The 27,770-nt window shown below is 38.6% G+C and overlaps 1 protein-coding gene across 4 annotated transcripts; it reads left to right on the top strand.

The window, feature by feature from the left end:
- Positions 1 to 43: 43 nt before the first annotated feature.
- ATM (Serine/Threonine-kinase ATM-like protein) lies at positions 44 to 27,260 on the top strand. Of its 4 annotated transcripts, none has more exons than XM_087527913.1 (78): positions 45 to 248; positions 407 to 515; positions 598 to 741; positions 1,434 to 1,595; positions 1,682 to 1,884; positions 2,023 to 2,175; positions 2,259 to 2,395; positions 2,467 to 2,554; positions 2,659 to 2,765; positions 3,315 to 3,413; positions 3,500 to 3,556; positions 3,741 to 3,816; positions 4,472 to 4,555; positions 5,266 to 5,307; positions 5,420 to 5,490; positions 5,801 to 5,849; positions 6,562 to 6,639; positions 7,612 to 7,749; positions 7,832 to 7,924; positions 8,357 to 8,541; positions 8,827 to 9,433; positions 9,526 to 9,594; positions 9,708 to 9,872; positions 10,551 to 10,676; positions 10,759 to 10,886; positions 11,028 to 11,184; positions 11,342 to 11,388; positions 11,468 to 11,531; positions 11,632 to 11,706; positions 12,222 to 12,344; positions 12,680 to 12,865; positions 13,090 to 13,214; positions 13,303 to 13,372; positions 13,887 to 14,014; positions 14,534 to 14,675; positions 14,755 to 14,895; positions 15,007 to 15,105; positions 15,187 to 15,233; positions 15,356 to 15,554; positions 15,646 to 15,864; positions 16,074 to 16,145; positions 16,243 to 16,312; positions 16,814 to 16,922; positions 17,011 to 17,134; positions 17,207 to 17,365; positions 18,081 to 18,149; positions 18,608 to 18,655; positions 19,080 to 19,184; positions 19,295 to 19,381; positions 19,695 to 19,994; positions 20,078 to 20,190; positions 20,367 to 20,433; positions 20,520 to 20,594; positions 20,676 to 20,798; positions 20,892 to 21,056; positions 21,136 to 21,237; positions 21,397 to 21,548; positions 21,661 to 21,841; positions 21,916 to 21,963; positions 22,060 to 22,143; positions 22,866 to 22,949; positions 23,090 to 23,170; positions 23,256 to 23,345; positions 23,437 to 23,499; positions 23,857 to 23,997; positions 24,098 to 24,154; positions 24,246 to 24,311; positions 24,525 to 24,619; positions 24,712 to 24,820; positions 24,992 to 25,081; positions 25,169 to 25,248; positions 25,368 to 25,446; positions 25,532 to 25,578; positions 25,678 to 25,777; positions 25,852 to 25,983; positions 26,151 to 26,285; positions 26,376 to 26,441; positions 26,652 to 27,260. In XM_087527913.1, the coding sequence occupies exons 1-78, from the start codon at positions 180 to 182 to the stop codon at positions 26,868 to 26,870; spliced, it is 9,048 nt and encodes a 3,015-aa protein (XP_087384039.1). In that variant the 5' UTR covers positions 45 to 179; the 3' UTR covers positions 26,871 to 27,260. The 4 variants fall into 4 exon arrangements, with proteins under 4 accessions (XP_087384042.1, XP_087384039.1, XP_087384047.1 ...); XM_087527921.1 differs by having other exon boundaries at positions 51 to 248; positions 1,682 to 1,880; positions 2,019 to 2,175; XM_087527916.1 differs by lacking the exon at positions 24,992 to 25,081 and having other exon boundaries at positions 44 to 248; positions 1,682 to 1,880; positions 2,019 to 2,175.
- The last annotated feature ends 510 nt before the right edge of the window (positions 27,261 to 27,770 follow it).

Genomic DNA, 27,770 nt, shown 5'->3' with positions numbered 1-27,770 from the left:
GGGATCTCAGAAAAGAACTCATGGCTGATTCTGTGAACAGGTGATTCTGTGGGCCCAAAAGAACTAGAGATGTTCTAAACCCACGAAGCACCAAAACCCCCGCCCCCCGCCCTCCGCCGCCGCCGTGGCCCCACCCGCCAAACCCTAGCCCCCGTCGCCGGCAGCGGTGGGCAGCGGCGATGGCCACTGCGCGCGACGTCGAGGAGGTCGTCCAGAAGCTCGCCTCCGACCGCGCCAGGCCCCGCGATGTGAGTACCCTGCTCCGCTCTGCTCTCCCCCCTAATCGGTCAATCAGTCCACCAATCATCTCCGACGACCTCCGATTCTGAGGACGGCGGCGCTCCTGGTGGCTCCGACGACCTCCTCCTCCGACCGATTCTGATTGCTCCGCCGCGTGCTGCTGCAGGAAGGGGTGAAGCTGCTGGGGACGTGGCTGCAGGGCGACCGCGCCCCCACCTTCTGCCGCCTCCTCGCCCGCAACACCGCCAGGGCCAAGCCCGGCCACCTCGCCTCCGGTAGCCACCTCCCACCTGCTCTGCTTCCATTTCGCTCGCTCCCCCCCTCGTCGACGCTTGTCATGCGTTTGCTGTTCCGCAGGGGCCACGTGGCCGTTCCTCATCACCGCGCTCGCCAAGTGCGTCCTCGCCGACATCGCAGCCAAGAGGCGCGGAGCCACCAGGAGCGCCGCCGCCGGGATGCTCCGTGCCGCCGTCCGCTGCGCAGAGGACGCCAGGCTCTCAGGTAATATTAAGCTAACAGTATTCCAAGGCCCTTCTTCTTCGTCCTGCTCCTTCCTTATTATGCCCAATCATTGCGACTCTGTTATCTGAAGTGCCCTGGAATAATGTAGTGCCCTGGAATTCTCGTCCAAATACTATTGCTAGTGCCTATTGTTGTTGACCGTAGCTTAATACTGGAATCATGTGGAATGTGGTATATCTTTTGCCATATGTTCTTACTCGTAGAGTTTGTGTTGGAGATACAGTAACTGTAAGCTTGGCAGTGGGTGTTAAATGTTTTGCTTGTGGTCTCAGCATTCTGTTATACCGTGAATTGATGTATTATGCGAGGTTTTACTTGCTCTGTTAACATTCTGAAAAGTTATCCAAACACTATTGTTAGTGCATATTGTTGCCTACCATAGCTTAGTATTGGGAGTCATGTGTTTTCTTATTCATACATCCTGTGTTGGACATATAATACTGTAAGCTTGACAGTGGGTGTTGCATATTATGTTTGTGGTTTCAGCACTCTGTTTTTGGGCAAGCTGATAAATCACGTAGGCCTTAACCACGTGCTATTGCTACTTTGCTAGCATTATGCTTAATTTTTTTTATCTACTAGATTTCCATGCAAGTGGTTCTTCAATTGTTTTTATATGGAATATATGCTGGAAGGTGCACGCCATTAAAGATGGTTCACTGTCGTTGCAGGGCACTCCTTACTTTTGGTTTCAGTTGCTAAGCAGCTTTTTAGTCATATATTGGAGGTCATAAAAGATGCTCCCAGCTTTCAGCTAGAGTACAGCCCAATTCTCCGGCAGCTTTTGACTGTGAAGGAGTACCGATATCAGATGAAACCTCGAACATACAGCAGTGAGTTGCCATATCAACGCTCTCCCTGTTTTCATATCACAATGCCCTTTTGTTCTGTTCTTAATAAAATTCTGTATCTTCGCCAGATCTTGTAGTGCTCTATATGAAGAAGGTTGCGACTGGTTTTGATGCAAACTTCAGCAATCAAGCCAGCTCAAAGGAGGAATCCTTCCGCTGTACGTGGACTCTCCATGTTCTACTTGAAAACCCACCTGGCGATTATCCTGACACCATGAGGGAGGAGGTTCTTAATGGATTCTGTGCAATATTCTCACATATTAGGAGGCAAGTAGTCTCTGACCAAGTCTTTTCGGCTCTCCTGTTGAACCCCCTTAATTTCCAAGAGGAGCGGGGTGTTCATTTTAATAGCATCTCTTGTCAATTCTCTGAGTTGGAAATCATATATTAATTTTGTGGGATCAGGGAGGATGGAAAGCTGACTAGCAAGCTTATGGAATGCGTTAACACCTTTTTACTCATGGATGGACCAAACCTTGGAGACAAATCTGTGGAGATCCATAAAGCAGTTCAAGATTTTATATTGCGTTCGTGGCTGATGACTCGTGATCTGCGGCTGAAGGTTCTTATGACCCGACTTGCATTTTTCAACTTTGTTTCATATTTTTTATGTTTGATTCATCGTGAAGTTATTGTTGCTTCCAGAGCTTGTTCATCACATATGTGAAAATTCAGTTGAAGCTTGCTAGAGCTATTCCAAAGGTTTTGGAAAGAAAAAACCTTCTTGGTGTCATCATGGACGACCTAGATCAAAATGTTAACACTGAAGCAGGTTTATTATGGTAAAGGCTACTACTATGCTTTTCAGAGTTATGATTTTGACTTCTTCATTTACTAAGTTCAATAAATGTAGGTGTGAGGCATCTCGAGATGCGAAAGACGTGTCCTTAAGATGCTCCTTGGAAGAGTTAATGGATCTATCTGCTACTATTTTTTATCAGGTAATAGATATGCACACACAACTTTAACTTAACTCTTCTGAATCTCGTAGTAAATCAGCATTTTGTTTTTTATAATATACAAGTGACTTTTTATAACCGTGTAGGCATATAAATCCCCCACACCAATGAGGGGAGATGATGAGAAAAAATTGAAGACGGAGGATGTTATTAGCCGCATCACGAATAGCCTAAAAAAAGGATCTCTATGTTGGTAAGCTATACATGACACCATTTTTATCCCTGTAAGAAAACATCCTTTATCTTCTTTATATGAATTCTCAGATGTGTACCCTGAATATGGTGCCTTCCAAGCTTGAATCCTCTTACAACTGCATTTACTTGACCAAGATTCAGTAACTTCTTCTATTAGACGCTTTATTGTGTGTAGTATCTTTCCATGCCTTTAGTTGTTTCTCTCTAATTTGAGTAACTCTTGACAAAGGAAAAACATCTGTATTCTAGTTGAAAAGTCAATTTTAGTCACCGAGACACTGACTAGTTGAGCCACTCTTGAGTCTTAACCATTGAGAAAGCGCTGACCCTCGTGTGGTCAACTCTTAACCATTGAGAAAGCGCTGACCCTTGTGTGGTCAACTCTTAACCATTGAGAAAGCTCTGTTACCCCCGTGTGACCACATGTACCTCCTACATGTTCGCGGGGGGGGGGGGGGGGGCATACTTCTCAACAGATGTTCTATAATATTCTTTGGTGAACACACGGACAGATTGACTAATGGATCTTTTTTTTTTTTTTGCACAGGATTGGTACCACATGTCTTCTTGTTCACAAGTATGGATATCGAGTAGACAAATCTTTGTTGATCAGTTGGCTCCAAGCATGTTGTCAATCTTTGAAAAGGTAACTGTACTTTCAATGTGCCATAGTTTTTGGTTAATGCAGTTATATGTTGTACCATCTCAGTTGACTTTGTTATGCTTATCCAGTGCTTTGAGCAAGGCAAACGTCATACGTTCTCAGGATTCACTGCTTTGGATTATCAGGTTTGTTTTGGTGGTAGTGAATTTTTTGGGAGTTTGTTGACGTCATAAAACATGTAGGGCTGTTGTATGGAGTATAGTAAATACACTACTGGTACCAGTTATATGGAATATATGTAAGCACCAAGTTACATCTTCTATGGCTTGCTAATTAGTAGAACTGCCTGATTATCAATGATCTTAACAGGGCACTTAAGGAGTTCTCTGCGATGTTCATAGTGAATACTAGGGAGGAATCACATTGTTTATTAACAAAAGGCGAGGTTGTTTTTCGATTCCATATTAACTTTCTGTTTATGCCACTTGCATTTCAGTAGTTTTTGGTACTTACATCTATTGCTATGGAAAATACTGGTTAACTGGATCAGGGCTAAAGTGGATCCTCCTCTATCATATGCCATCCCCGTATCACTATATGCATGCTCTAGAATAATTTGGACTCGCATTTTTTTTCAGCTTGTATCTTTCAAATTAGATAACATTAAAAAAGTTGGAGTAATAAGTGAATATTTTATGAGGGATAATACATCAACAAGACTGCAAGGAATTGCAAGTACCTGTATCATTCATTACTTAATGCGGCTCTTTAGTTTGTATATGAATTATACTGTAATTTCCAGTATTTTGCAAGTGGAAATTTTACCAACCATTATGTACCGGCTTTGGTTTAGCTGGCCCCACTGTTACACATTGGTTTAACATGTCCACTGTTACACATTAGATATGTAAACATTTGCTTGCATGCTTACAAGGTTTTGTCTATTATTTTTTCTCAAGGTTATCAGATTGTCAAAACCTAAAACATGGCATCACTTTATTTTTAAATGCTTTAACCAACCAAGTCTTGTCACTTTTCTGCAAGTAAATTTATGACACTGATAGTTCTATTCAATATGTGTGGTATCTGTTTATTTGCAGATGTCAATTGTTGAAGGTTATTGGCAAGATATCTGGAATTCCCTCATTCATGCACTTCCTTTGTTTAGCCCCACAGCTCTAGTGGTGAGTTCCAGTAAATTTCTTTTCCATATTTGCAGTTTTTTCAACCCCTACATTTTGGACATTTGAACACTTCATTCAAAAGCCCGATGTCATTGCCAGTCAGTACGCTAGATGCTTTTCATTCAAACCCTGCACTAATAGCTGATCTTAGCTCACAATATCTCAGTAAAATATCGCTATAATTACTAGAATGCTATTAATTCACGGTGTGTAATTTTTTATTTTTTATTTTTTATTTTTAGGGATTCAGAACTTAAAATGACTTTGAGACCGAATTTGAAGCATTGATCTGAACCTGATACATCCATGGTCAAATACATTAAGAGATGCAAGACATTCGCTGTTTATCATCGGTGACTTTTTCCTGGTACTGGATTATTCTTGCTGTTAGATGACCACAAAGATTTGAATGTTTAGTGATGCCCACCAACCTTTGAGTTCATATTGACTGCAAAGATTAAGTATGTAGTGATGCTCCCCAAGATTGAGTGGTGTTGGTATTGGAAATAGATATAGAACTCTGCATACTGAAATTGAACTCTGCATACAAACTCCCTGCCTTTTTATGCACTAGCGGTATTTTGCTTTGTTGTTATTGTGAGTGGTGGTAGGGGTGTTACTTGCCATTGCAAATTTAAGCTTTAACTTGTTACATTACACTACATCTATCTACTTTACACTCTGATAGTGTATACTGTGTACTTTTGTAGGCCGATTCAGCTCTAAATCTCTTGGGTGGAATGATCATGCGGGTGAGCTTTTTAGCCTGAGCTTACGACATGTTATATTATATACTGTGTATGACCTATAGCTGGCATTAGTTGGCTTTTAACTTCTGTAATTTATCTTGCTTTCTTCTTTTAGGATCAAGTCCATACTTCAGTTGTGTCAGAAGATACATGGAACCTGCAAACTTTTAAACAATCGCCATCACCGTATGCCTTCTTTTCCATAAACTCATTCATGTTGATTTCCTTATGGCTATGGTAGCTGCTAGTTGCCATATTTGTGGTAGCTTACTAGTGCTATTCCTTAATTTATTTTCTTTGTTCTCGGCATCCCTTCCCTTAGATAGAATTTTGCCTTCTAGTTTTTTCCGAGTTCCGACATTCTTGCTAGTTGTGACTTGTGTGTCAACTTTTTAGAAAAATAATTCTGGTCCTCATTGTGTGTCAACTTTTTAGAAAAATAATTATGGTCCTCATGGAAGTTATGTTTGTACTCTACTAATCATTCTCGCTCTAGGTCTGCTCTGTACTTCATTGCTTGTTACTTCTCAAGGATAGGGTTGCAGGTATGTTTTCTATCATTTTACTACGTTAACTAGTTAGAGCCCTGAATATGGTAGACTTGACCCCATTTTTTCGAAAAGCAGCTTTAGTTATCTTAAACCCTACCCTTTTGCTACTTCTCTTTTTATTGAGGGATTCTTAAATCATAAAACCCAACTTAAGGTAAACACAGAAGAATTGGGCAAAAAAGGACTTTAAATGGCTGAGATCATTTTCCCAGTTCGCTAGGTTTGCTTGGTGCCCAAATTCAAATTGTTCAAGTAAATTTGGTTATATTCCTCCCAAACGGAGTTCTATTATGTAAGAAACTTTATATGGTTTACTGCTGGTCATTCTGAAAATTATTATGCGCATGTTGTTTCATAATTTTCTATATTAATGGCTGCAGCTCACCGGTAGTGTTTGCCAGATTGTTCACATGTTCCTATATTGTTTATGACTAAAGTTGAAAAATATTGAAGCTGCTCCTGCCTCTGTATAGTTTCCATGCTTGCCAAACTGATCAGTAGGTAAACAGGACAGTATGAATGTACGATAGTGGGGATTTATAAACCAGCACAAAATAAAATCAGCTCAGGTTCGATGTACTAGTCCAAATCATACGACCTACTTAGTAATCTGCCATTATCAGATAAAGCAGCCGCCGCCTTATTTTCGTATGAATCTCAAATACGCTCAAAGGATGCATTTGTTAATTGACACCTCGCTATGCAGGGCGATTTATCCAATTCTAGCCTTGTTCGAAAGAATCTGCTAAGATCAACTTTGGAGTTGATTCAGTCAGTGTCAAAGGTGGTCCTATATTTAACCCCTTTTCTATCTTTGTATTGTATCCATTTTAAACTTTTGTTCAAGTTATGTATACTTCTCAATCCACAAACATTTGACCAAACTCTGCCTCCTCTCCAGTTATGTTAACTCCTGGTTTAGCTGCACTCATGTTCTAGAATGTGAATGCATGGCTCAGGCCTGTATATGGTGAATTGGTGATTGCTAAATGAACTCTATGCAGCAACCACACATCTAGGCGACAGGGCAACAATAACATGAAAGAACTTGTTTCGGAATTTATATGGCTTGTGTTCATATAGTTTATATCTTACATCTTTACAGATGCTATTTTATAATTCTCTGTAACTTAGCTTCTGTGTGCATTTCTCTTACTAACTGAATCATGCAGGGAATTTCCGTTACTCATGAACTCATTGTTATAGTAATTCTGCTATGTGCCAACATGCATATTGATAGTCCCATTGTTTACACATTTTTGGTTATTTTTTCATTTTTTCTCAGCTTTCTCTGTTGACTTCTGTGTTGTAAATGTTTTTTTCCTCTTCTGCAAGGGAGTATGGTTTGTATGTGATTACTGCATGCCTTAAATGAATGTGAGTTTTGCTGAAATGAGTTTCTTGATGGTGTGATTATTTAAGTCTATCTGATCTGATTTGATCTAGTTTACACTTACGTTTACTCCTTATGTTATTGTGATGTATTTTACTGTGGTGTTTATTTGCTTATACACTAATAAATCTTGTAGTCCTTATGTTATTGTCCGTACACTAATTTTGTTAACACTGTTGAGCAAGATAGCAAATTGAACTTGGGTTTGCTCTAGCATTTCATCACTATGTATTGTCCATTTTCGTATGTACATTCTGCACCACTACATCTATTTTTTTCTCACTTCCTGTCGGGAATTAGTCATCCATTTTAAATTGCCATCGAGATATTCAAGCTCAGTTACTGATATACGTTCTACGGCAGGGATCCTCTCTTTTAAATGAGCAAAATGTTGTGATGATTCCTGAAGCCATTTTTTCTATCTGTGCTGGTTTTTCATCATCAGCCATTAACTCAGCAAATGCATCCCAACTGTTTGATGAATGCAAGGACTTCTCCAAGGTATGTTACAGTTTGTTACAAACACTTCAATCTTTCTGAATATTTCTTTCTGGTTGCCTTCTACTAATTTTGTTTATTTTAGTTGTTACTCGAGAGTGAGAGTTGGGTCATCAAAGATGAACTAGGTTACTCTGTGGAAGCCTTATCAGAAATCAGTACTGAAAGTTCTACCAAGGTGATTTACTTGTTTTCCTGTTTTTCTCACAATAGTTTTGGGTCTGTGAGTAGCATGTGTCTATGCAATATGCATTGAACTTATAAAGCCATGTCCTGTAAACATGGATTTTTTGTTATGAAGTCATCTGATTTCATGGGCAACTGAAAGCCATTTTGACTTAACATGCACTGCAAACGTATGTAAATAATACTCCCTCCGTTCGGAATTAGTTGTCGCAGAAATGGATGTATCTAGACGTATTTTAGTTCTAGATACATCCATTTCCGAGACAAGTAATTCGGAACGGAGGGAGTAGATATATTCAGATTTTCTCATTGTGAAAGACCCAAATGAAAAGTGATATATCAAATATGACATAGTTATGTATGTTTTATTTTTATTCCACTTCTATGTATGTTGCTTACAGAAGGTTACTCATTTCTTAAACAGGTCATATCTGATAAATGCAACCGAGCACACCTTCCTGGGCACATCCAACAGCAATTGCTTGATCAGCTTATGGAGTTCGAAGGATTTATGGCCTCAAATGAACAGCTTGAGAAAGTGGACTTATGTACTCTTGTATACCGTTGTTCCCTCCTCTGCAATCTAATTCATTGTGCACTATTGTCAAGGTATCTTTTTTCTAGTCATATGTATCTGTTGTAATCAGTTGGTGACATCAACATCTGTGTCTTTTTTTTTTGACTCAAATAGGATACCCAAATTGTAGATACCAATTACTTAGCTAGTTACGTCGTAATCTTTACCAAATACTGTTATATGTTTTCCTGTAGTACCAATCAGTCTTATGTTGTATAACTCCATGCTTGTATTTCTCTATTTTTGTTAATGAACAGGCAGTGCTCTCGCCTGGTATTCCAATTTTTTTCCTTATATTATTCTGTGAATTTTTGCAGGGCAATAGAAGAAAATTCTTTATTTCTTAAAGAATTATTTGGTCATGTTACTGGCATCATAAAATATATGATATCAATGGTTATGAAAAAGCACGAGGAACTATCTCATGGTCTTACTAGTGTAGGCTCTGCATTTGAGACAGCCGGCTCCATTTTATCCTCATTTCAGACCTTCCTCTCTGCTCCAATTTTTAGACTGCGGAGTGTTAGCAACAGAGCCAGCTCTGTGCTTATTAAAGGTGTCACTGTATTGCTTGATGAACTATTGGTGGAATTCTCTCAGTTGTTTTCTCGTCTTTCTAGCTCTGCGAATAATTCTGATAGTGAGAACACTAGTAAAATGTTGCCAATATCTTCTGTCAACTTGTCAGAAGATCTAAATCCTTTTGTTGACCACAAAAGTGTTGTTGATATGGATTTTGATATGACGGACTCTGGTGAGGTTGACTCTATCACAGCTAGTGTAAGTGGAAGTATTGGTATCTCGTCACGCCTTTTGGAGTGGAAGCTTGAACTAGTTGGTGTTATTTCAACTTTTTTCTCAGTGTCAGCACCCCATACATGGGAAATCTTGTACAACTTAGTGGAGAAAGAGAGTGATGTCAAGGTACAAATTTGTAATAGAATCTGCTTCATGTTCATTTTATTGTTGTTGTTGTACTATATATTATCATTGTAACATTTTATTTCCTTTTGAAGGTCTCCCATGCCATCCTGCTTAATCTTTGTCAAAATATCTCCGCTTCATCTAAAAGTTTATCTTCTGTGGTACCGTCCGACTCATACTTGAGTTATACTCTAATTTGTACTAAGCTATTGCCTTATGAGTTTTATCCACTCAAGCTTTATGTGTTTTTAACCTTTTGGTTTTGGTCATGCAGGTCCATTTGCTATTCGATATGAGGGAGAAATGTGCAAGTTTACTACTTGGTTCTGCTGACTGCTTAACACATGTACATGCCTTGTTAAGAACTTTAATGGTTACACGTGATGTTGGACAAAATACTGATGGAAAGCTGCAAGCATATAATGAGGTTTCAAATGAGGTTGGTAGCTGGGATAATCATTTTGCTATGCAAAATATATTTCTCTGTTGTTAGTTTTGTTGTCTTCAATGAAAAGTTAACTTAGTGGAGTCCTGAATCTAAGCCATGAATAAACTTAAGAATCACAGTCAATCATTGTTATTGAATAGGCTGTTACTTCTTTTTAATAAAATGCATATCGGGCAAGGGCATTTTGATCAATTATGTTACAGTGGAATTGGCACTGAACATGTTTTCCTCCTCCCCTTCCAAGTTTTACTGGTGACCTAATGTATTGTTAGATATTTGCATGCCACTTCAATGAGCAGTGACGATTGATTTCAATTTCCTTGATTAGTTGTGTTTAGTGGTTCAAACCACTGAACATACTCAATTGTGCCAGAGTAAGGATGTAGAGAACATCTTTCAAACAAAGAAATGCTCCTTTCTAGTTTCTTCGAAATCCCATAAATCATCGGGTAAGAACTGATCAGAATCGTTCATAAATCATTGTACTTAGAATAAATCAGAGTTAATATGCTGATCCTGACAGGTTTCAGTACGGACCAGCTGGTTGCATAATCCTTGTTGGTCCATTGATCCAAAGAAATACCTGTAATAGTGCTTGGCCTACATTTTTTTATCCACTGCTGGAACCTGGAAGTAACGAACTGCAACATATGTTCTAATTATCTGCAGAACCAGGACATTCTATTAGACTTGGTGACTAAAGGTACTGAGATCAGCATCACAGATTGGTTTTTCCGGATCAAGCTCATTGATTGCATCACCCACTTTATTCACTTGTTCCCTGATGGTGCGCAGGTGATATATTTTTTCCGTTTTCTGTTATCTCGTACTACCATTTCAAATTATGTGTATAATGAATTGAATATTCTCATTTCAGGATATGATTGGACATTTCCTCAACATGCTGCATGATACTGATTATCGTGTTAGGTTGTATCTGGCTAGGAAAATGGTTGTGCTATTCGAAACATGGGAAGGACATGATGAATTGTTTCGTGACGTTTGGTAAGTGTTTGACGACGATACATGCTGTTAAATTCGTTTGGCTACACCAGTTAGTCAACCCTGTACATCAATGATGATTGGCATTTAGATTGCCAACCTCTAATCATGAGAGTTAGCTTACCAGTGTTCTGTTAATGTCAGCTCAAATATTGGTGTCAAGATGGTGCAGTTCTCCAGCGAGATTCCAGTTAAATCTAGAGAAGTCTTAGCTGTTGGTCCACAATCTGTTCCAGTTATTGAAACTGTCCTCATTACATTAGCTCATTTGTCTGTGCACAGTGAGGAGGTTGAATTTGAGGTATGTTTGTTCTCGTTGTCACAAAGTATTTCTGGGACATGTGTCACCATTATGTGTTTGCCTACTGATGTCTAATTCATGTTGGAGAAAAAATATTGGTCTGACTCTGCACTGAAGTTTCTCACTCAACATAATTTTGTCCTGTCTGATGTTGCAGTGTGCATTCATGATTTCTGCAGTTGCTGCTATACAGCCTTCTCAGCGGTATTTTCACAACAAATGAACTTTTTGTTGGTTTATGGAAATATTACCGTGCTTACTCTCTTTTCATGCTACTTCTCAGAAAATTGGAATATGCTTTATTTGATTCTATCTCAAGAAAGCTCAGTTACGCTTCACGAAGTAAGGTGAGTGGACATTCATCTACTTTATTGAGTTTACTAGAAGAGAATGACTTGCTTGTGGCAAACTAAAATTTGCATATTGTGATTTCTTCTCCATACCCAGTATTTGGACCAACTGATGGGTCCAATTCTCTTCCGGTGGGTTGCCTGTGAAGTGAGCCTAGTTTCGCTTGTTAAGGTAATCTTCTTTTCTAGTGTTTATTACATTTCGATAATTGATTCTGAAATATGATTTCAATGTTTCCACATAGCGCCACAAAATGATGCCATTAAAAAGTTAAGCAAACTGAACACAGCTTAAATGGTTGATTAATGAGATAAGTAGGTCATTAGCTCCAGCTGACGTTGGATCTTCATAAATCCTGAGATCTGAGCTGTTGGATCTTCATAAAGCCACCATCCAGTTCCGAAAGGGCATTGCTCTCATGAGAGAAGGCGACACAGAATAGCTGTGTCGTGATAGTATACATCCAGGGTTCACAATGCCATCTGGAATCTGGTCTTCTGGCATGGGGATAAGCCAGAGTATATACTCTGAACACAGTACAATTGATTAGTTTTGCTGTGAACAGTCATAAACTGGAAAGTTTATTTACTTATTTTTAGGGTTTGTAAGATTTCCAGCTGTTATTGTATTAATGAATTACTCATTCATGCGTTAATGCATTGTACTTCTCATGCAATTTCTTACAGGTGCAAGAGATGTTTGGTTTTGATACGGCCAAGCCAAAGGAGTTCATTGAACATATCTGCCCATGGCTTCTTTCGTTCCTTATTCTCAGAGGTGATGCCGCTGGCCTTAATTGGATATCCAAGGTGTGTTCACCATTATTCTAAAACATAATACTAGCTTTGCTGTTGATTCTTAGTTTCTGTTTTTTTTTCTGTAGTGTTTCATTCTACATGTAAGAAGCTTGTAAACAACGGAACATACAAAATAAAATTCAAAATTGACCTTGTGAATTAACTTCCCTGAAAGAAAAACATACCAAACATCGCAGTATTATTAGTTTCAAAAGTTCTTTGACTATTTGATAGTACTGTGTACAAATGCTTTTTATAAGGCGTTTTCTCTAGTCTCCACTGCCCAGTACTTGAATGCATTGAATGTCTATGGTCTAATTTTTTTTTCACCTTTATGCACTTTTCAGACGTTGTTACAACCTTTATCTGCTGTCATCAAGGGATATTTTGTTCAGATCTTTGGATTGTGTATTGCCGCCAAAAATGGCACTGGGCCAGAGAAGGACTTGGCAGAAACTGTCTTATACGAATCACTTTTACAGCTTGGCGAAATTTCTGAGTTTGAGCGTGATGATCTCATTAGAAAACATATGGTATGCTTTCTGAGTAAACATCTCCCCTTCGATCTGCATGCAATGTTTGCTGTTCCTTTGTGTATTGTAATATTTATATGTTGTTTTCATCTAGTGCATTTACATATACACAGCAAAGTGATGTTGTTTGTGCTCCTTTTTGTGGTTGACTTTTACAATCTAGATGTTCTCAATCTTTTATCAGCTGTTATTCATTATCGCACTCATTCTTGTCCTATTTTTAGGTTTCCATTGTGGGCGTTTTGCTCACAGTTTCATCCACTGCTCGCCAATCAGAACTGCCATACTTTTCCAAGGAGATTTTAGCACGCACAATCAAACAAGTTGTTGATGGATTCATGGATACAGCGTATGTCCTTATTTTTCATGTATCCTACACAATTTTGATGGTCAAGTGCTGATGTAACAAAATCATTGCTACGCCTCTTTCATTTTAGGGACGACGATTCGGCTGATACGGTGGTTATTGACAAAGTTAATATATTCCGTGCTGACAGAGTTTTTAAGGTATTTTGTTTTTTCACGTGTTCAATGTTTATCTAATTTCTGAATTCTTAACTGCAAATTAGAATGTTTTCTGGCAATTATTAACTGCAATGTTATGCTGCAATCTGAGGGATGAATAGTCAAGAGTGTTATCTGCCAGCCACACTGTTCCTGTGATTATTATTTTTATATGTTGTACCTAGAGTTCAATATCATGAGAAGTGTATTCCTCAAGTAAACCAAATGAATGTTAAACCTTCCTCACAAACGAATTATGATGTTCAACCGAAAAAGAATACCTGGAGTTCAATACCTAAAGTGTATTCCTTGAGGGCCTGTATTTATGAGTGGGGATTAGTTCTTGCCTATCCAATTAAAACTTTTCAAACTACGAAGTGTTTTGTGCAAGTCTGCGGTTGTTCATCGACAACATAGGGACAAATGAAAACATTACTTTGGTCTAATCTATATATTAGTTCTTTTGTTATGTGGGTTTGACCAAGTTCCATGTTTTTTTCTTCTTATTTGGTTATAGTTCCTGTTGGCAATACATCAACAAGTTACAGAAGCAGGCCATCCTAGGCACATGAGTCATCGGCTTTGTGCGATTGAGGTTTTAATAGATGTACTTGGGCACAGAGTGGTACATTATAGCACTTGCTTGTAAGTGTTTTTCCTGTTCTCTTGTCATTGCTGTACCAGATGATTTTTAGATGTCTGTCAGTTTGGAATGGATTTTGTCGTTGTCATCTAGCACCCTCAAATATTTCAATGATCCAACTTTAAACTTGCTCAGCAAGAAAATGTGTTATACCTGATGTAATCTTCTGTAGGAATGTGATTCATGTTTCCAGTTTGATGCTGGCTCCTGCGTGTCAATGGCTCAATGCCATTGTCAGAGCTTTAGTTGGAGCACCAATTACTATGCAGTATTTCTAAAAGTTAATTAACTGCCTTCATTTAAGTGCATGTGCGGTTCTGAATTACTAGACTTCTTGGTTCATGCTGTGTTCTAGCACTGGGTTTTACTTTTATCTTGTCTTGTACAACCTCTGTCCCAAAATACTTGTCTTAGATTTGTATGTGCCTAGATACATCCGTATCTAGACAAATCTAAGACAAGTATTTTGGGACGAAGGGAGTATTAATCTAAATTGTACTGGGTGCATGTCTCGACTGCAGCTATATTATTTGTATAGTGGGGAATTATATCTGGAGGCAACCATTGCAAGGCCAGTGCTGCAACATTTTATCTAAATTGTTGGTTGCTTTCAATGCAAACTCATCTACAGAAACTGTCGCTGTGCTTGGCACACAGCTCCAGGTTATTTTCACAAATAACGTTATTGGCTTCCTTCTTGTACTTCTTCTGTCACTTACTCTTCTCATCTGGACTGTTGCAGCTTTTGGTTCCTAAATTAATCACCTGTTGCCTACCTAATGATCAAGAAGGAGGATGTCCCAATGGGGATTTGTCAAAAGTTCTATCTTTGCTTCGTCAATTAACAGTTGATGCTGATCCCTTGCTTTATGATTACATACGAGTACGCTTCATCTCCACTGATCCACTCTTTATCTACCATTGCAGTCTGACAGGCTGCAACATGTTTTCCTTATCATCGTTGTGATCTTTTTTGTTCTTAATGGCCTTGCAGGATTTGGAACCACTTCCTGGTCTTGATTGCTTGAAAGATATAAAAGTTTTCCATGCTTCACTTTCTGACTCATATGCCTCAAGAGACCAGTTTCTGAAGGTTGCTTTCATTTCTTTTTTTCCTATAATTATTATTGTAATATTTGTTATGGGCTAATGTATTACTTTTAACTTCCTGTAGTTTGTTCACAGGGCTCCTCACTTGCCTGCAGAATTATTTTTGCTGAGGTATGCCCTTACTTGCACAGCATATGTGAAACATGTTAGCTTAGACCATCATGATATCGTATCATGTCTTTCTTTTGAAGTCATCATGTTATTTGTTCTAACATAATTCTTGTTCTTGTAAGTCTTCGTACACATCACAAGAAGTTATTATCGGGAGAAATCATCTGCAGAGGCGATGTATCTGTCGGTAATGCTGACACAGTTAGTTGCTGGCGCAGCGACCCAGATGTTGTTTCGGCTGTATGGACTCTTGTTGGCCTTTGCAGCTCATCATCTGTTGCAAATGAAGCTTCTTCAGTGCTTGCTGATTTTATCTCTAGGGTGTGCTTTCTATCTTCATCCTTTTGCCATGCCCATTATATTGTTAATGCGATTTTTCTCTTGTAATCACTTTTTTTCAACATAAGTGCAGGCTGGTATATCTGATGCTCATCAAGTAATATTCGATGTTCCAAATCTTACTCAAAAGCACTCCTTACAACTTCAAAGTGGTTCTACTTCCAAGGAAGATAAATTGTGTTCAGACTATGGTATTTCTGATGATATCTTGCTTGATCTTCTGAAACTTTTGAAGACTTATTTATCAGACGGGTCTGTTGAAATAATAGAAGTTACTTCACAGACATTGAAGGTAAGTTACTTCTAACTCTTTGTGTGAAGATTTGTGACTGCTTATGGTGGTAATTACTGAGCACATTTTACATGGACTAATGATGACTTGTTTGATTGTTAAATTTTACATGGAATTGCAAGTGTCATGAACATCCTAGATTCAGCTTTATTAGTAATGTCACTACAATGCGTTTAAGAGCTGGTTTTTGCTTTTGTTTCCATAAACAGGGGATTCTGTCAACATCGAAGGGCCTCAATTCTCTGCAGTGTCTTGATTCTCTTGATAGATCTTTACTGATGGTATTTAGTGCTACATTGTCGCGTTTCTTATGTCCTTTCAAGTTCATTTTTCATGCCTTCCAGCTTATCTTTTCACCTACTCATTTTTTTTCCATAGGTTCATTCAAGGGGAATAAACACTCAGTTAGTTGAGCAGACACTTTTGGGAATGGACAAGTATTCTACTGGTGAGCGATAGCTTGTACCTTTTATAAATTGATGATTTGTGTTATTTTTTCCTTTTAGTTGCACGACTTCAAATTTTACAGCTGCAAATTTGTTATTTTCTTTTCAGAAGCAATTTTGTTCTTTGTTTTACTCCATTTTCATGTTGGAATTATTCTGAATGGTTTGCTCTACAATGCACTATCCCAGAATGGAACAGAGACATATGCCACATCCATAAAGATAAATTATTCAACCATAAATATTTGGACGAATTAACAAGCGTAGCGCACCATGTAATTTTTTTTACTGGCAAGTTGACAGATTGGATTTTATTGTGCACTCGTTGTTTCTGGTCCCACACAATACTTGACAAATTGTATCATGAGATTTTGCATGTGCGTATGCCTGAATATTCTGAAATCTGTATAGTGCACCATGTAATATTTTCAAATATGGGCCTGTGTTCGCTGGTAATTCCAGATTAAATTAATTGCCGTTTTGGTTGAACTTTTGTTTGATAGTTCCACTTGAAGATTCAGACATCTGGCAAACTGATGGTCAGCCGTATGAGCAATGGTTATGTACCCTAGTGAGCTCGCTCATTTCCCATTGTGATGACATCATCTTAAGGTATAATTTTCCACAGAAAATATAGCCGTGACATTACTCAGTGTGACTTTAACCTCTATAGAGCTTGATAATGGTGTTTTTCTTACAGACTTTGTAGAAGTCTTGTTTTTCTTAAAGTTGAGGCTGCTGAGCTTTTGCTGGCAAGTACTCTGGTGAATATTGCTGGAAATGTGGATTCTAATAGCAGCATTTGCGTATTAATTTCATCAAAGGTTTGTACCACACGAAGTTATTTGGTTGCTTGAAAACTGTCAATTGATGCCTTTTGTGATATATGCATGTAGGTTGAGAAAATAATTTTTTGCGACTCGAATTATATGATGAAATCAGTTAAGCTATTTCTGGATGCACTGAATGTTGTCAGATCTTTTTATGTTACCGAACGAGCCAGAGCTTCCCCTTATAATACTAGAGCTTCCCCCTCCCCTTACAATACTCCGAAGGTATGTTTTTAATGGCAGTCTGTTCGGCTGCTTGTTTCTAAATTTTGTGTATCATGACCATTGTTTTCTCTTACCATAGTTACACACTTACATGATATATGATTGAAGGCTCATGACAAGTTTTTCTGCGCCTGTCAATTGTATATCTCCAAGATATCACTTAGCATTTAGTTTTTCGTGGGAAGCGCTCAAGTTATTGGCATCTTTATGCTAAAAAACCATGGTTCGCTACTCTCGCATGGAACTCGATTACTTTAGAGTTGTTATCATGGTTTCTTTACTGAAAAATTCTCTTTGTTGCATGACACTTCACAATGTAATATTGAGTTGTTGACCATATAGTCAACACATCTTCTTTTTCTTGAGAGTGTTCCATTTGGTAACTTTCTGTGACTGCATCACATCAAAGAGCAATTTACTGTTCCTTTGCCTTCCAGCTTTCTTGTCTTTTACTTTAAATGATTTGACTCAGATACTGCATGCATGAATCAAGCAATCGGCATACAAATCCACTTGGCGGGCCTAGTTGATTATTTACTATTGTATGGTAGCCTTTAACAATCCTGTCTGTCAGGAATGAACGTATCAGGAGCCAATACTCAATGTCCTGATGTCACAAACTTAACTACTGTTTTTCTTCAATAGTAATGTTGTGCACTTGATGAACTTATTTCTGTTTATTTCTACTTTTCAACTGCCTATGGATCTTCTGTAGGATGGTAGTAGATCCGCTAGATCCAAAAGTAGGTCACCAGCGGCAACGCCGTCATCTTCATGGAGGAAGGTACCTTATTATCTTATCTTCTCTCTTTTAGAAAAAAACAGGTATCTTTTGCTATAGATTTTTCGTTGCTGTACGCATTTCTGTAAATCTTGGTATACAAGAGGATATCTGTCGTATTTTTACAGTTCTTGGCTGTCACAAGCTCATAAACATGCCATTCTATATTTCTATTGATGAATTGGCGTATTATCTCTCCTCTTAGCAATGAATTAAGTAATGAATTTTTGGGGATGGTCTTAGACTCCACCTTTAATCTTTAGGCCTGCAGGAGCATGTCCTTCGAAAATAGCAATTCCTTTGTAGTGTACTCCTTTTCATCCATGCTTCTATGTTTTTCTGTAGTTGGCACATGCAAAGCTTCTCACATCAGTCTATCTCAAAAGTTTGAATGTTTGCTTGTAACTGGGGAGAATGTCTACAGCTGCTATCCCTTTCTTAACATGTCATTAATTCTCCAGGTGTACTGGCTTTCGGTTGATTATCTTGTAGCTGCCAGAGCTGCTCAAGTAAGTGTGATAACTTTGTCATTATGTTGTTTGTTTCCTTTGTCATTTGCCGATCTCTATTATAGTTCTCTAGATGTTCAGTTACCTTCCATTGAAAATATGTTTAGCTACAGTCTTTGGTTTGAACCCATGTCTGGATATGGTAAAAAGTGCATGGCTGGAGTAATAGGATCGATGTGCTGTTTTGTATGGGTTCTGGAGTAATAGTATCCCGTCCCTCGCAGTGGTATTTAACAAAATAAAACTTCTTCTAACATTTCAACCATGAATAGTTCTTGGCCACAGAAATGCTTGCTGCACCAAACCTTTCTTCTGCATACAGTTTTTTCCACCTTACTCCTCTAGAGACTGAATGTTTCAATGCTTCAAGGGCTCCTTTTCTCTTTGATGGCACTGATTGTTGCTTTCTACTGGATTTTTGTAGCGTTGCTCATGTGACTTTGCGACACTTATGTATGTTGAACTTTGGTGTGAGGAACAATTCAATAAGCTGGACCTAGGACCTCCAGATTTTTCACAGCAAGAGTCGGTCAGTCCACTTTACATTTCGTCGATTGTTGCTTTACATCTTGCTTGTGCTTTTTTAGCTCTATTTTGATGTCTTCAGTTGTGTCAAATTATGTTTCTTCCTCTTTCCAGTTGCCACCACATATTGGGCTATTGGTTGAGGCATTTACTCACATAAATGAGCCGGACAGCATTTATGGAATAACACTGGCCAATGAGGTTACTCGCACAACTTCTATTTGTAATTGTTGATTTATTTTGGGCGTGTTCTAATTTTATGTACGAAATCCGGTTGTTCTTAAAACGCCATTTTACTTTCACCTTTCTGTGTGAACTCCATACAAATTTGAAAATAGTGAAGGGAAATAATCTTCATCCATCGCCACATAGGCACACAATCGTTAAATTCACATTATAAACGTCTTATATTTAGGAACAGAAGGAATACTATTTTAGATATAACAGTTTTGCTGTTAAGGTCTGGAAGTTATGCATCTTAGATTGCTTCTTGTTCTGGCTGTATCTTGAACAGGTAGCTTCTCAAATCATCAGATATGAGCATGAGGGTAACTGGAGCAGCGCTCTTGAATATTATGATTTACTAGTAAGATCAACCCCGAAGGAGAACCTTGCCAATTTTGCTGGGACAGTGTTGACTGGACCATCTGTGTCTTCTAAAGCAGAAGAGAATCTGCTGAACTGGAAAATGCACAAAGGTCTGATGAGGTCATTGCAGAAAACTGGATGTAGCCATGTGCTTGATATTTACAGCCAAGGGTTAACCAACCAAAAAGCGTGCCTTCAACAGGATTCAGAGTTTGTTGATATACAAGTTAGTATTGCGTATTCTAGATAATATACTTATTGCTAGATTTTGTAGTAGTTTTGTTATATGTTTGACTATCTATCTCGCAGTACGAAGCTGCTTGGAGGGCAGGAAACTGGGATTTCTCCTTTTTCGTTCCATACTCTTCGCAGCCTTCAAGCCGCTCCCGCGATTATTGTCTTTTCAATGAAAATTTGCACAGGTTCGTATTCTTCATTTATCCTTTCTTGCATATCAATATGTTTTACACGTTCCACATTACCTTCTGTTGAAACAGCTCTAAGTTAATTAATTATTTTCATTTCGCCATTTTGCCCTTACCTTCTGAAAACTTGTTTCCCTACTTATATATCTTTTAACTTTCTCTGCATGCTTCAGTTGCCTAAGAGCTCTTCAGAATGGTGATTCTGAGCAGTTCCAGGGGAAACTTTCCCATTCCAAAATGGTAGTGTTCAGTGTTTATATTAATTTACACAGGGTACTCATTTGGGTTTCTCTAGACTGTAACTTATTTACTTTGTCCTCTTTTAGGATCTCGTGTTGGCTCTTTCAAATGCTAGCAAGGAGAGCACGAAATACATCCACTCTACCGTTCTCAAATTACAAGTACTCCTTGTGATCATATGCTGGCCTTTCATGTTTTTGCTTATCGTTAGGTACATTACTTCTAACATTTTGTTAATTTAGATGCTAGATCATCTTTCTATGGCATGGGAGCTACGCTGGAAATTTTGTCCCGACCAAGCTCCAAAATTTAATGTTGGAACTGAGGAATTTTCTCTTGTGCCTGCTGTACCCAAGAGGAATCAGGTTCTGACGCTTTCCTTGTCATATATTGAAACCATTTTGTTAATACTTGAACTTTCCTGGTTGCCTAATCATTTCGTTACCTTTTTTTTGCAGCTGGAGTTGTTGAGTAAAGAGTGGAATTTCATCCTGTGTCAAACAGAACGCAACCTTGATCTTTTTGAACCCTTTTTAGCATTCAGACGTGGCCTCCTTAAGATCTTAGGTTCTGAAGAACATCTCATAGAACATTTATTTCAATCCGCTTCTGCACTCCGGAAGGTTGGCTCACTTCTTTACTCCGACTATGGGTCCACTGTGTTTGTTTGCTTCGTACATCATGATTATTTTCTGGATTCAGGGATTAAGGTTTTCTTTGGCTGCGGCTTCCTTATATGAACTCAAAGAACTTTGCTGTCACAGAGATCAGCAAACTGTGCCAAGCACTTATTTCCTGTCAAAGGTAAACAATTTACCTTTCTGTTATCCGACTGCTGATTTGAACTTTTGAAGTTCTAACTTGCTTTCCTTTCCCTTTCTCTTTTGCATCTTAATATCAGAGCATTTTTTTTATGTGATCAATTGAAGTTCATATTCTGATAATCCTGCATTCACTCTCCAGCTTGAAGAAGCTAAACTGCTGAGAGCTCAGGGGCAGCATGATATGGCTATTGGTCTTGGTAAATACATACTGAAGAACCATACTGATGAGAGAAACAAATCAGATGTCTACCGATTGGTTGGCAAGTGGTTGGCTGAAACAAGATCGAGCAAGTAATCCTTTATATTTGATGCCTCGTATACTGTTTTTCTATTGCGAAGTGAGAACTCTTTCCACTTTTTGTATGTGTTGTTAACATGAACATTCTTTATAATAATTTTGTAGCTCAAGAACAATCATTGAAGACTACCTAAACCACTCTGTAGCTCTTGACAAAAAGTACATGTCCAGGCAGTGTCGCACGCATTTTCATTTAGCACATTACACATACAACTTGTTCAAAAGCTACGAGGAAAGACTTTCATCCAATGAATGGCAAGCCGCTCTGCGTTTAAGGAAATACAAGGTAGCTGAGTTGACAATGCCATCAATATTTGACTTTAAGCTTTGTTTATCTTAATCAATTGCTATTTAATGCAGACTAAGGAGTTGGATACGCTGCTTAAAAGACTCAAAAATTCATCCAAGGCACGTAGATAACTGGAACTTTTGAGTGTTGCTGAAACCTGAAAAGCAAGGTCTTTTATTCTTGCTACCTCGTATACTAAGCCTTCAAAATTTCAGGCTGAGAAAAGTGATTATGGTGCGAAAATCCAAGAGTTGCAGAAACAACTTGCACTTGACAGAGAAGAAGCACAGAAGATTCAGGTGTGCATATACTGTTTATCCAAGCTTCACACCAAAATTTCAAGTTCATGGTCCCTTCATATATACCAAATATACTGTTTAATAGTTCTATCCAATAACCATATATCCAGAAAAGGTGCTGATATATAGGCAAAACCTACCATTCTCAAAAATTAACTATTTGGCAAACGGATGATGCAATATTATGATAATTTACAGAAAGATGCATTCACTTCATGTTGTGCATATATATGCCAAATTTAGTGGTAAATTCATCTGAGGCATAGAGTGCCAGAATGATGATTATTGCATCATGCAGTATTCTCTTTTACTGATTTTTCTTTTCGTAGTTGTCTACATCCAGAGGTGGAGCCAGCATACCACCAATGAGTTAATCTAATAATTTTTTGCATATCTTATACAATCACTATCTATCCATGGAGCTAAGCTCATACATTCGTCAATCTGACCATGCACTGGAATTGACTCCTATGGTGTCTGTCCTGCTTCCCCCGTCTACATTTTGGACTAGCGTGTCATGTGATTTTCATAAATGGGGTTATGGTGTCCATAGGAGCACCAAATATGGAGTCCCTCGTTCATTATGGCCTCAGTAGAAACTCACAGCATAATTTTAGCGTTACAATTAGTTGGGCATGTTGAGTATTATGCAACGCATTCCATGGAATATTAAATTTCTCAGTTTGTTTTGAGCATTTTATTAACTTGAGCCCTTTTACCAGGATGATCGAGACGAGTTCTTGAGTCTAGCACTTGAGGGGTACCAACGTTCCCTAGTTGTTGGTGGCAAATATGACCTACAAGTGGTATGCAATATATTTTCTGGGAATGTTCTTGTTCTTTCAGTCTCAATGTGTTTCATACTGCAAAACGGTTTACCTTCAATTCTGTGTTCTGTTCTCAAGGATACTGTTGCTTATGTCAGTGTCAAACATCTTACATTCAGGTTTTCCGGTTGGTATCACTGTGGTTTAATCTCTTCTCAAGGAAACAAGTTGTGGACTCAATGATTAAAACAACAAAAGAGGTCATCTCTTTTAGCTCCATTTCATTATTCCTGCTGGTACTTTTTTCCCTTCCATGCTAAAAAACTTTATTTTTTGGTTCGATAGGTCCAAAGCTACAAGTTCATACCATTGGTCTACCAGATTGCTTCTAGACTTGGGAGTTCAAAAGATGCTCAGGGGTCAACAAACTTCCAGGTATGCACAACATTGAGAACTGTCATATGTTGCTTCCGTGAGTAAACATGAATATGAACCTCTCAAGTAAGATCATTATTTTCCCTGGCAGAATGCATTAGCTTCTCTCTTGAAGAAAATGGCCATTGATCATCCATATCATACAATATGTCAGGTATTAAAGTTACAGTCTTCTATATATTGGAAGAACTACGATCAAAGTCTATTTTCATGGTTTTCATACAATGCGTATTGTTTTAGTGTTGAACCTAATAGTATATTGAATAGTGAACCCAGATCTAGTCAGCCAAATGCTGAATGCATGTAAAACAATCGTATAACATGGTCAGTACTGTATCAACTAATACAAATACCAACACAACGTTGTTTTAGGAGAACCCCAGCACGACTTTCACCATTAGGCCTAGTTGATGTATGGAGCAACTCGAGCACATTTTTGTTAAATCTGAGATTCTTTCAGGCCAGTAGAACACTCTTGCTGTTTTAAGTATGTGTCATTCTTTGGCCTCAGCTTTTGGCTCTAGCAAATGGTGACCGTGTCAAAGACAAGCAAAGAAGTAGAAGTTCTTTTGTTGTAGATATGGACAAGAAGCTTGCTGCTGAGAATCTATTAAAGGAGCTATCTTCTTTTCATGGGGCTTTGATTCGTCAGGTTTGCCACTTCTTACAATGATCATTTTATCGCGATATTCTTAACCATGGAGGTGGTCATGTAATATATTATTCATGATGCTCATCCCCACGTCTTATAGATGAAGCAAATGGTTGAGATCTACATTAGGTTAGCGGAACTGGAGACTAGGAAGGAGGTTAGTTACCTGTTCAAATAACGGCTTGTAGGGGATTTGTATACATACATTCTCCATGCTGACATATTCTTTTTGTACATCTGGTTTTCAGGACACTAACAAAAAAATCTCACTACCCAGGGAGTTCCGCAGCATTTGCCAGCTTGAACTTGCAAAGGTACTTTTTATGAAATTTACTTCTACAAATTCCTTCTGTCGCTTCCAGCTGAAAAATTACTATATGGTTAGGACAATAAGCAGTCTTTGCTTTGTGGGACCTTCTGATTTTCCTTGATTAATAACCTGGGTCTGTGTGTTCTCAACCGTGGGTGTTTTAAATGACTTATGGAAATTTCACTACGCTGCTTCTTTGTTTGTTTGATTTCATCAGGTTCCTGTTGTGACTGCTACTATTCCAGTTGACCCTAATTGTCGGTATGAAGAAGGTACCTTTCCACATTTCAGTGGGCTGGTGGATTCTATTACGTAAGTTGGGTTTTGGTTTAACACATTGTTTGTACCCGAGGATTTACTGTTTTTGGTCTTTATTGACTGTTGGAAGTCTTCCTCCATGACAGTATAATGAATGGAATTAATGCTCCAAAAGTTATTCAGTGTATTGGCTCGGATGGTAACAGATACCGCCAACTTGCAAAATCTGGAAATGATGACCTGCGACAAGATGCTGTATGTTGTTCTCTTTCATTTTATTGAGAAGTTTGACAATGTATTAGGCATACAGGGTTTGACACTAAATCAGTACTGAACTTCGGCAAAAGCTATAGTTGCCTGTGAATATCATAATACACCGCACTTCCACCCGGAGCCTGAGTAAACGCTGTCTTGTGTAAATTTCAGGTTATGGAGCAATTTTTTAGTTTGGTAAATATGTTCTTGCAAAATCACAGAGATACTTCGGAAAGGAGATTGCGAATACGCACATATAATGTAGGAATGAATGCCATAAATTTGCATTTCTCTTAAGTTTCTCCATGCCTATTTTGCAACTTGTGACAAATCAACTACTTTCTCAAGGTTGTTCCTTTCACCCCAAGTGCTGGTGTTGTTGAATGGGTAAATAGGACTGTTCCGCTTGGTGACTATCTCTTAGACAGGTAATTCTGTTCAGATTCCAGTTGTTATATGTAAAATAAATTCCAATTTCTGGATGTTTTTTATTAATTAAAGGTATTTTTGATTTCTAAAAAAACACGTCTTTCATTGGTTCGGACAGCAATAGAATTGGCGGAGCACATGCACGATATGGAACTGGAGACTGGACATTTCTGCAATGTAGAGAGCACCTGGCGTGTGTATGTTCATATCTGGAGCTTTCACTTTTATATATTCCAATAAATGATGATTAGTGTCCTTTCTGAAAGCACTTATGTTTTGTAGGAGAAAGACAAAAGGAAGGCGTTTTTCAAAATCTGCGACAACTTTAGGTTTTTGTTGATTATTTTCATTTACTGAAAAATGCAGAAGTAAAGTTGTCTGTTTTGCTTACATTTTCTTTTCTTTTTTCCTTGTCCTGCAATAACCAGGCCTGTGATGCACCATTTCTTCATTGAGAGATTCTTGCAGCCCGCAGACTGGTTCCAAAGTAGACTTGCGTACACAAGAAGTGTGGCAGCAAGCTCAATGGTAACTTTCATTTTAGTTGGTGAACGGGAGTCATTTGTCTTTGCCTATACCGGTTACTAATTTTGAGGGTTCAGGTGGGATATATTGTTGGGCTTGGAGATCGCCATTCCATGAACATTCTCATTGATGAAGACACAGCCGAGGTTGTGCACATTGATCTTGGTGTTGCATTTGAGCAGGGTCTCATGCTTAAAACACCTGAACGGGTACGTGATCGAAACCATACCATTGTAATGTTTGCTACTACTCCCTCCGTTCTAAAATAGATGACTCTCATCTATTTTAGAATGGAGGTTACCATCCTGAAGCCTACTATGTGCGTGAAGCCTACTATAAATGATAGCCTGGATTAAGTTCCCATCTGTGCTTGTAGGTTCCATTCCGGCTGACAAGGGACATCATAGACGGCATGGGCGTTACTGGCACTGAAGGTGTATTCAAAAGATGCTGTGAGAAAACCCTGTCTGTTATGAGAGAAAACAAAGAGGCATTGCTAACCATTATTGAAGTATGTAGATTGCCAAAAGTTTTTTCATAAATGCATTCATCAGGCAAGTCGCCATTACAGTTTATCCTGATAATTGATCTAACATGTCAGGTCTTCATCCATGATCCTCTTTATAAATGGGCCCTTTCGCCACTGAAAGCCTTACAGCGTCAGAAGGTAACCAGATGATTTTTCGGTTATACAAGTATAAATGTCCACTATGCATGACTACAGCTTGCAGCGCCGGTGCTGCTGCATATGTCAGCGCTAAAGCCACTATATCGTCCATACATACAATCTTTGTCGAAACATACACCATTTTTTTTTATTAATTTCCCTTTGGAAAGTGTGGAATTCCAAAGTCTGAAGTAACATCTGATCCTTCAGGAAACTGAATACAATGACTCGTGCCTGGATGATTCTCAAGAGGCGTACGAGGGCAACAAGGACGCGGCCCGTGCGATACTCCGCGTCAAACAGAAGCTGGACGGTTATGAGGACGGCGAGATGAGGAGCGTAGAGGGGCAGGTCCAGCAGCTCATACAGGATGCGGTAGACACTGATCGGTTATGCCAGATGTTCCCAGGGTGGGCACCTTGGCTGTGAAGCCGCCCATGAGAAAGAACATAGATGGGAGATTCCGAACCCGCGGTAGAAGCGATGTTGTGACTGCTAGAGAAGCTTTTACTTTTGGTGCCCGGCGCCTGTTTTTGTGCGTGAAGGTGAGAAACATGGATGGAGATTCCGAACCCACGGTAAAAGCGATTTTGTCACTGCTTGAGAAGCTTTTACTTTCGGTGCTTGCTCTTGTGCGCGAAGGTGGGAGAGGGACTTATCACATCATACATGGGCCTGTAGGTGTACATATAACTGTTGTAGATATACTTGTCTGTTGATTGTATATAAAGGGGCCTCTTGTCTGGAGGATGTACGCATCGGAAGAAAGGTAAAACTCATGAGTAGTGTTGATGAAATGCAAAAGAAGTTGCTTTTCGAGGACTATTGTCTTTTCTTTATAATTCACTAACCGCAGTGCACGCCACAAGGACATGAATATCTTTTGACCATGGTGTCTGATGCACAACAACTATTGATGTGTGGAAAGTGAATTGGAGAGCAAATAAGAGGCAGCAAGCAGGGAAATAATTTTATGTGTGATTAGTGTAGATATCATTCACAACAAACATCGAATACAAATATTCATAATTTGGTATCTGCAAAGTTTTGGCATTGATTATCCTAATGAAAGAGCCCATGATGGTTAAATGGAAAATTATCGAGTTGAAATAAAGATTTTAGATGACTTGCATGAGCTAGGACTTAGATCAACCCTAGCCCTTGCACTAAATTTTAACCCATTAAAATTATAAGTCCTCAAATTTGAGTTATAGCTTTTGCACCAACCCTTCCTCAAAATAGATTTTTTTTTACAGATGGTCATTTAAAATAGAACTTCAAACTAGATTTAGAAAACTTGCTGGTTCATTGTACTACATAACACAACCT

This window comes from Triticum urartu, chromosome 1A (assembly GCF_056163025.1).
Source record: "Triticum urartu cultivar PI428250 chromosome 1A, HENAU_Tu73, whole genome shotgun sequence".
In the NCBI taxonomy this organism is placed as follows: domain Eukaryota; kingdom Viridiplantae; phylum Streptophyta; class Magnoliopsida; order Poales; family Poaceae; genus Triticum; species Triticum urartu.
This window is presented reverse-complemented; position numbering and strand designations above follow the sequence as displayed.

Bases quoted from the DNA above. Each gene is read 5' to 3' on its own strand.
- ATM (XM_087527913.1), top strand. From the start codon at position 180: ATGGCCACTGCGCGCGACGTCGAGGAGGTCGTCCAGAAGCTCGCCTCC. The intron at 9,873-10,550 runs GTTGGTAGCTGG...AATTATCTGCAG, and splicing joins ATAATGAGGTTTCAAATGAG to AACCAGGACATTCTATTAGA. The intron at 23,998-24,097 runs GTTTGCCACTTC...CACGTCTTATAG, and splicing joins ATGGGGCTTTGATTCGTCAG to ATGAAGCAAATGGTTGAGAT.